Raw genomic sequence first — 9,587 nt, forward strand, 5'->3', positions numbered from 1 at the left:
ATAATGAACTTGCTTCAAACTCCTGATTCACCGTGAAAGTGTTGGAAGTTTCTCCCGAGCAAGTAATTGAATGCTACTGAATTATGGACAGATAAAGTTACTCATTGTTACAAATTCTCCTTTTTAAATTTTTAGATTGTCAAAGAATTCCAAAGAATTGATGTAAATGTGTACTTTGCATCACTTCAAGGTAAATGCATATACGTACATATCTATCTATAAGACTTTCCCTTAAGCCCTTTCTCCTACCTTGGAATGTGAGTACATGATGTCCAAAGGCCTTTTTTTCAAAAACAATTTTAATTGTGGTAAAAGATGTATAACATAAAATTTGCCATTTTAGTCACATTCAAGTGTACAATTCAGTGGCATTAAGTAATTCACCATGTTGTGCAATCATCACAACTATCTTTTCTTTCTTTCCTTTGTTTTTTTTTTGGTCAGTATAAAATTTATTACTGAGATATTTTGCACTGCTTGCGCCTGTTCACATCTTTGAGATCCAGCGTGTATTTTACATTTACTGCACATTTTTTGTTGTTGTTGCTGTTGTTAATTTTTGAGTTTTAAAAAATTTTCTTTTTCTTCTTCTTCTTATTTTTTTTTTTTGGCAGTACACGGGCCTCTCACTGTTGTGGCCTCTCCCATCGCGGAGCACAGGCTCTGGACGTGCAGGCCCAGGAGCCATGGCTCACGGGTCCAGCCGCCCCGTGGCATGTGGGATCCTCCCAGACTAGGGTACGAACCGTGTCCCTTGCATTGGCAGGCGGACTCTCAACCACTGCGCCACCAGGGAAGCCCAAAAATTTCTTTTTTTAATTGAAGTTTAGTTAATTTACAACATTTTATTAGTTTCAGGTATATAGCCTAGTGATTTAGTATTTTTGCCGATTATACTCCATAACAGGTTATTACAAGATAATGGCTATAATTCCCTGTGCTATACAGTATATCCTTGTTGCTTATCTATTTTACACATAGTAGCTTGTATGAAATAGGTTGATCTATTAATTTCATACCCCTAATTTGTCCCTCCTCCCTTTCCCCTCCCTTTTGGTAACCACAAGTTTGTTTTCTATATCTGTGGGTCTGTTTCTGTTTTGCGTATACATTCATTTGCATTTTTTTAAGTTTCCACATACAAGTGATATCATAAAGCATTTGTCTTTCTCTGTCTGACTTATTTCACTAAATATAATATTCCCTAGGTCCATTCATGTTGCTGCAGGGCAGAATTTCATTCTTTTTTATGGCTGAGTTATATTTCATTTCATATATGCCACATCTTCTTTTTTTTTTTATTGGACTATAGTTGCTTTACACTGATGTGTATGACACATCTTAATCTAATCATCTGTTGACGGGCACTTGGGTTTCTTCCATGCTATTGTAAATAAAATAGGACCTAATTAACCTTAAAAGCTTTTGCACAGCAAAGGAAACCATCAACAAAATGAAAAGGCAACCTACCAAATGGGAGAAAATATTTGCAAATGATGTGACTGACAAGGGGTTAATATCCAAAATATACAGAAAGCTACAAATAACAAATGCTGGAGAGGCTGTGGAAAAAAAGGAACTCTCCTACACTGTTGGTGAGAATGTAAGTTGGTGCAGCCACTATGGAAAACTGTATGGAGGTTCCTCAAAAAACTAGAGTTGCCATATGACCCAGCAATCCCACTCCTGGGCATATATCCGGACAAAACTATAATTCAAAAAAATACATGCACCCCTATGTTCATAGCAACACTATTCACAATAGCCAAGATATGGAAACAACCTAAATGTCCATTTACAGATGAATGGATAAAGAAGATGTGGTACATATATTCAATGAAATACTACTCAGCCATGAAAAAGAATGAAATAATGCCATTTGCAGCAACACGGATAGACTTACAGATTATCATACTAATTGAAGTAAGTCAGAAAGAGAAAGATAAATACCATATAATATCACTTATATGCAGAATCTAAAATATGACACAAATGAACCTATCTACAAAACAGAAACAGACTCACAGACATAGAAAGCAGACTTGTGGTTGCCAAGGGGGAGAGGGGGTGGGGGAGGGAGGCTTGGGATTGGGAGTTTGGGATTAGCAGATGCAAACTATTACATATAGAATGGATAAACAACAAGGTCCTACTATATAGCACAGGGAACTATATTCAATATTCTGTGATAAACCATAATGGAAAAGAATATAAAAAAAGAATGTATATATATGTATAACTGAATCACTTTACAGCAGAAATTAAAACAACATTGTAAATCAACTATACTTCAATAAAAAAAAGATTTGAAAAAAAAATACAGACAGCTCATAGAACTCAATATCAAAAAACTAAACAACCCAATAAAAAAGTGGGCAAAAGATCTGAACAGACATTTTTCTAAAGAAGACATACAGATGGCTAACAGGCACATGAAAAGATGCTCAACATTGCTAATTATTAGAGAAATGCAAATCAAAACAACAATGAGATACCACCTCACATCTGTCAGAATTTCTATCATTAAAAAGTCTACAATTAAAAATGTTGGTAAGGATGTGGAGAAAAGGGCCCCCTTGTACACTGTTGGTGGGAATGTAAATTGGTGCAGCCACTGTGGAAAACAGTATGCAGGTTTCTCAAAAAACTAAAAATAGAAGTACCATAGGATCCAACAATTCTACTCCTGGGTATATATCTGGAAAAAAACGAAAACACTAATTCAAAAAGATACATGTGCCCCAAAGTTTATCACAGCTATCTATTTTCAAAAATTTCATTGCCACAAACAGAAACTCTACCCATTAAATAATCACTCTGAAGGCCTTTTTGAACCTAGAAAAATTACTTCCAGTTTGTGCCACAGAGCTGGTAATGCATGGAAACCTACGTCCTGACAGCAATGCAGGATCAATGAAGAAAAACTGTCATGGGGAGAGCAGAGCTAGAGATGACTTAGACCCCATAGAACTAGAGGAACTTCCAGGGTATGAGTCTGTGTCTGTCTATGTACAAGTGTGTGTAGGAAAATACTAGTGCTTAGGCTGAGTTCTCTAGAAGCAGAGCCTGAGATAAGGATTCTTGCATAAGTGATTTATTGAGAGAGTACAGTGGAAAATTTATGAAGGAGTGAGGGGAACAGGATAGGGCAGTGGGAGAAGACGAAGACATGGCTTCAGAATCTACTTAGTCTGACTTCACAGGGAACACACAACAAGAAAAGCACCAGATGGTTATCCTTCCTTGAGGGGAAGGGGACTGGCCGGCCCTTTTACCTCCTGATCAATCAGTCCGTGGCTGCAGGCCACCCGAGGGAGGGGGTGTAACCTCCCAGGCTTTCTCAGGTGAGACAGCTCCCACTGGCCAAAGAAAGTTCTCCAGAGAAGGGCACAGCTGTGAACACCAGCCAGACTCATAGCAGCTGGAGGACGGGAAAAAGGGACGTGGCTGGGAAACACCACCATTTACTACAACCAGTTATGGTATCAGCATTCCATGTGCTACTGGAAAAGAAACTCTGTCTAGAGCAGGATCACATTTTGGAAATGAGAAAAAAGAATTAAAAGGAGGAGGTACAAAGACTTAGAACTGGTTGATGTTATAAAAATAGCTTTTCCTAGAGACTAACTAAACATTATCTCTTTCTTTTGAAGATCATGTGATAGAAAAGCTGGAGAAATGTGGTTTCTTTAATGATAACATCAGAAAGGACATATTCTTTTTGACTGTCCACGATGCTGTCCTCCATCTCCAGAACCAGGTGAAATCCCAAGAGGTTCAAGATTCCATTTTAGAAACGGTAAACAGTGAATCTTTCTACATATGTATCTTTCCTAAACTACCAGGATTTCTGTAAATGGCAAAAATTCCACAAATCTAGGTTTGAAACCCAGCCTGGTGGGATTTTAAGGCATCTCCTTAACTTTTCAGAGCCTTAGTTTTCTCATTAGTAAAATGGGAGTAAAAACATTTACCTTGCTAGGTACATATGAAGACTAAATGTGAGAGTTTATAGGAAAACACCTGGTATTAGCTAGTACAATTAGTTCTATAATGTGTGGGTTTACTAATAAAAGTAGGCATTAGCCGTAGTGACTTTTTAGATTATAGCCACCGAATCTTTGATCTTCTGTGATTTGTGTATAAAATGCAATTTAGGGCTTTCCTGGTGGCACAGTGGTTAAGAATCCGCCTGCCAATGAAGGGGACATGGGTTCGAGCTCTGGTCCGGGAAGATTCCACATGTCACGGAGCAACTAAGCCCATGAGCCACAACTACTGAGCCTGTGCTCTAAAGCCCGCGAGCCACAACTACTGAGCCTGCGTGCCACAACTACTGAAACTCACCCGCCTAGAGCCCATGCTCCACAACAAGAGAAGCCACCACAATGAGAAGCCTGCCCACCGCAACGAAGTGTAGCCCACATTTGCTGCAACTAGAGAAAGCCCGTGCGCAGCAAGGAAGACCCAATGCAGCCAAAAATAAATAAATAATTTTTTAAATGCCATTTAAATTCTCAGCAGTCTGGAAACTCTTGATTATCTATATCTGTATCTCTCTATCTATCTATCTATCTATATATATATATATTTTTTTTTTTTTTTTGGGCTGCACTGCACGGCTTTCAGGATCTTAGTTCCCTGACCAGGGATCAAACCCGTGGCCCCTGCAGTGGAAGTGTGGAGTCCTAACCACTGGACCACCAGGGAATTCCCTAGCAGTGTCTTTAAATAGGATCCGTTAGGTCGTAAGTGATTTTTGAAAAAGAAAAGAAAAAAAAAAAAAGAAAGCCATGAATCAGCCCAGAGTTTATTCCTCACAAAATAGACCCCGATTTTCCACAGGCCTCCTTATTTTGTCATTTCTCCTGTAAAATACCCAGGAGAGTTGAGCATTCTGATATGGGTCATTGGGCTTGGCCTACTGCCTGGTACAAGAACCTCATCTCTCATGGACCTTCTCACTGTGAATTTGGGAAACTAAAACAAATGCCCATAAAAATAACAGCAATAATAATTATTCTGGTGACACAGACAACTATATTTTATTTTTTTTATTTATTTATTTTTGTTGCGGTACGCAGGCCTCTCACTGCTGTGGCCTCTCCCATTGCGGAGCACAGGCTCCGGACGCGCAGGCTCAGCGGCCATGGCTCACGGGCCCAGCCGCTCCGCGGCATGTGGGATCTTCCCGGACCGGGGCACAAACCCGTGTCCCCTGCATCGGCAGGCGGACTCTCAACCACTGCACCACCAGGGAAGCCTGACAACTATATTTTAAATTGCTTTCCCTTTTTTCTAAGAGTGGGATAAGCAGATTCTTACTGTAGATTGGAAGTTAATATAAGTGAAACTAATTTGGAAAACAATAATACATTATGCTTTTTATCTATTGTTAGTGGAAAGATTGTTCTGCTGAATGCTGCTAGAGAATATACTAGTCCTAAATACCAAGATGTGGATCTTAAATACAAACAAAAAAGGCGCTACATGCAAGATGCTCAGCTTTGAAAACTCATAAACCTTTTTTAAAAAAATCTAACTTAAAGATCCTAACCCACAAGTAACAACAAAGCAAGATCATATAACAAGAACTGCGTTATTTATTTGTGAGATTAAAAGTAGCTAAAAAGCCCTCTGAAATGTCACTCTTGCCTTGATACACATTTAGAGTGGCTTTGGGAATACCCTTTATGCATACGACAAAGTCCAGATTGTTACTGGTTTCCTCTGTGTGGAAGATTAAATTACATACTACGGCTAAAAAGCAGAACTTTCCTGAACAACTACTTGGTTCATAGATGTTGGTTTCCATCTCCAATAACATTAATTCCCATCCAATTCAACTTGAGACTGTTTATGGCCATCACTCAGGAGCCCTTCACTGGGCATTCATTGCATGCTCAATGCTATACCCAGTGCACTTCGCTTGGCCATTGAAAGAAAACTCCCATTGACTGCTGAATCATTTAGGCAGACAGGGCGACTTGTTAAGAGGCATACACTTCAGAGGTTGGGGAAGAAAGCTGCAAAGGAGGTTAGACAGTGGAGAACTATACTAGTTCACACTTGAATGGGAAAAAAATGGTATAGGGAGAATTCTAAGTGGGAAATATAAAAGGACAAGAAAGTGGAAAAGGATTTTGAAGTATGTAGATTATAAATGAGAGGCACCAGCAAAGCTTCAAATCGTTTTCAGTGAAGTATCAGGTGGGTTAATGCTATTACACCTCCAATAAATATTCTCCGTGTTCTCTTTGTCAAGATCACCCTCATCCAAGACTGTAAAGATCCTCTTGAATTAATGGAAGCAGAGCTGATTGAAGAAGGACTTGATGTCCAAGATGAGGTATGATCATTATGTTCATTCCAAGAAAATAATTTGGATTAAATAGAATGATACTTGTAGAATTAAAACTATTTGATAAAAACTATTCAGAGAAAAGAATTTTTTAGAAGTACCAAGAGGATGGCTTGATAGAAAGGGGAAAATGGGAAACAAGGGTTCTCCCTTGAAGACATAGTACCTGAGGGGACCTTTTGTCCCAGGCATACAGGCGTGATCAGCAACTGGAAGCGGACAACACATTGGTCCTGATTTTATACCTAAGCCTCCACATACCTTCTTTTCCAGAGACCCAAGGCCAGTGAGATAGGAGAAAGGTGAATGGAGGAAATTTTTAAACCAGGAGTTTCATAAGCTTCAGAAATAGAATGTGAGCAGTAGGAACCTCATGACTTTTCTTCATCTGACTGATGACAGCTTAAAAAAGAGACTGATTCTGTGTATTTCTGTTGCCATTGGGGCATCAGACTCTTCTAGGAAACTTGACTGAAACTTACAGTATCTGACCGAACTTTGTGGCTCCATCACTCAGTAAAATTGAACCAACAAAAGAAGATCAAAGAATTTTAAAGTTGAAAGATGTCTAGAAATCAGTTAGCCCCACATTCTCGGCCATGCAGAAATCTCTCCTACCCCATCCTTAAGGATGTTGCCTCAGCTTTCATGTGAACATTTCTAGACATTGCCAACTAGCAGCAAAGGGAGTTTGCTACATAGTTGAAGTCTCCAAGTGTTAGCTGTGCTTACAAACTGGATACACCCTTTCTCTAATAATCATCCAGTGGACTGAAGTCCTTTTGGTTGCCTTCTCTGCACAGTCCTTAAATATTTGAGAGCAGCTTTCATGTTTCCAACAGGCTCTATCCTGGGAGAGACTCCTCCAGTTCCCTTTACTCTTCCTCATAGACATGAAATTTGTTAATCCTTCCCTGGTCAAGAAGGGGACATAAAACCCCAGATGGGGTCAACTATGACCTACCTTGATTTCATCAAGATATTTACATTACTGCAACTTAAGAATGGATTTATTTTCATAATAGCTACATCAAAATCTTTGCTTTTACTGAGCAGGGGTCAACTAAAGACTTGGGCATTTTCACATGAACTGTAGTCTAGCTGGGCTCCTCATTTATATTTATATAATTGGTTTTGGCCCTGATGCAGAACTACACATTCTTCTGCTAGGTTACAGCTTCCTGGTTCCAGTTCATTGACATTGATTTGAATAGTAAATCTATCATCCAGCATATTAACTATGTAACTCCACTGGGCGCCATATGCAAATCTGGATAAGCAGGACTTGTTTGCTGTATTCCAGGTCCTGATAAAAATGTTGAAAAGAATAACACTCAAACCCCAATGATAAAATCAGGCAGTGAGGATGACAGGCAGAGAAGATTTTTGTGGAAGAAATACACTAAGTAGAGTGAAAATCAGGGGTTCCACATTTTAGCCCATCAGCTTGGTGAGGCCAGGAATTTCATTACTGAGCTGTGAAGTCCTTCCAGCTTTAGTAGTTTATGACTATGGATGTAGGGCCAACTGAGTTGAGTGAAAACTCATATATCAAAACTGGAACTTAAGAAGTTGCCACACTATATAGAAGGTTTTTTTTTGTTTTTGTTTTTGTTTTTTGTGGTACGCGGGCCTCTCACTGTTGTGGCCTCTCCCGTTGCGGAGCACAGGCTCCGGACGCGCAGGCTCAGCGGCCATGGCGCACGGGCCCAGCCGCTCCGCGTCATGTGGGATCTTCCTGGACCGGGGCACGAACCCGTGTCCCCTGCATCGGCAGGTGGACTCTCAACCACTGCACCACCAGGGAAGCCCTAGAAGTATTTTTGATGTCACATAAAAGCATCATTCAGGTAGGGTTCCTGTAGATAGGGAAACAGTTAGAGTGGTTTTCAGGGCCTGGGCTTTAGAACAAACAGACTTGAGTGCTGGCCCTGATTCTGCAACTTACCAGCTGGGTAGCTTAGGGCAATTTACTTATCCTGTCTTCATTTTAGTTTCTTCCTGTAAAATAGAAATAATAATACCTCACAGAGTTGCGACCATTAACGGGTACACGTGCAGGAATAAAACAGTGTCTTGTACATAGTAAGTACTCAAGAAATAGTAATTATTGTTTTTTAAATACATCCAATTAAAGTATGATGAGGTACAAAATTAAGTTTTTACTCTACTTTTATTGTGATGCTATACACCTAAGTAAATGTAAGCAACCAACACTACACAAACATATTTGCAAAAAAGTTAAGGTAGACTTAAGGAGAATTCAGTTGCATCAACACTGTTTCCCCTTTGCCTCCACAGGCTATGCGAAGACTTGCTTCCTGAAACTGGGATCAGGAGGTCGCTCTAAGCAAGGACTGCAAGGCAAATTTTACCCACCACGTAATTCTATGCAAGTATTTTCTGCATTGACTATTTTCTTCAAACTTGAAACACTCATTCTTTTCCATTAGATTTTTTTAAATCTTTGATTTTTCTTTTAACCTCTTAACCACTGAAAGAAAAGCACTAAGATTGTTTCTAGGCTTTATTTATAAAATGAGTAGCTTACTTCTAAAATGTGCAAAATGGTGAAGAAAAAAATTTAGCAATGTCCAGGATCTGAAGATATTATGCTGCTGTTCTCCACGACAGATCTGCTGACAATATTCATGTAGGTACACGTGTACCTCTGTGCAGCTGGGGCAAGTGTCACCCAACACAGCCTCTGTGGGCAGGCAGGTGAGGCAGGAATGTTTATCCTATAGAAAAATCTATTTCTGACTGACCTTGATACCCATGAGCTAAACTGATCACAGTGAGTAAAAGTTGAAATATAATTATTAGTGTACTTAACATTAAATGCCTTTAAAAACTCCCTTTGGTAAATGCATCAAAAAAAGGTTTTAAGAATGCAAATTTGGTTAGTACTTAGTAATGTAGTATTACTATATGTGACCAGATATGTAACCAGAATTCAGAATAAAGGAAATGGTTCACTTAAAAGCTATAGAATTGGGCTGATACATTTTAGAAACACTGACTCAGAGAAGTGAAGTGATAAGATTACTGTGGTTTATAGAAATCACTTTTTGATATAATAATCAAGGATCAGAAATAAGATCTAGTAAAACATATGGCACTATCTTTAGTTGAAAAATGCAGTTTTAATTTATCTTAGTTTATAGAAATGGTCATTGTGTAGAGTATATTTAAGTATGGTCTATTTAAAATCTAACATAAAATT

At 39.0% G+C, this 9,587-nt stretch overlaps 1 protein-coding gene across 1 annotated transcript in view; it reads left to right on the top strand.

Annotated features, from left to right (window-relative positions):
* Positions 1-8,686, top strand: part of SLC26A4 (solute carrier family 26 member 4) — a gene marked incomplete at both ends in the record, with an annotated part of 48,699 nt that extends 40,013 nt beyond the window's left edge. Inside the window, 4 exons of the mRNA XM_082661934.1 lie at positions 136-190; positions 3,654-3,799; positions 6,266-6,349; positions 8,663-8,686. Coding sequence (XP_082518060.1) covers positions 136-190; positions 3,654-3,799; positions 6,266-6,349; positions 8,663-8,686 — 309 coding nt within the window. The remainder of the gene's footprint in view (positions 1-135; positions 191-3,653; positions 3,800-6,265; positions 6,350-8,662) is intronic.
* Positions 8,687-9,587: the final 901 nt, after the last annotated feature.

Source organism: Grampus griseus (genome assembly GCF_964374135.1).
Source record: "Grampus griseus genome assembly, chromosome: 9".
Taxonomy (NCBI): Eukaryota; Metazoa; Chordata; class Mammalia; order Artiodactyla; family Delphinidae; genus Grampus; species Grampus griseus.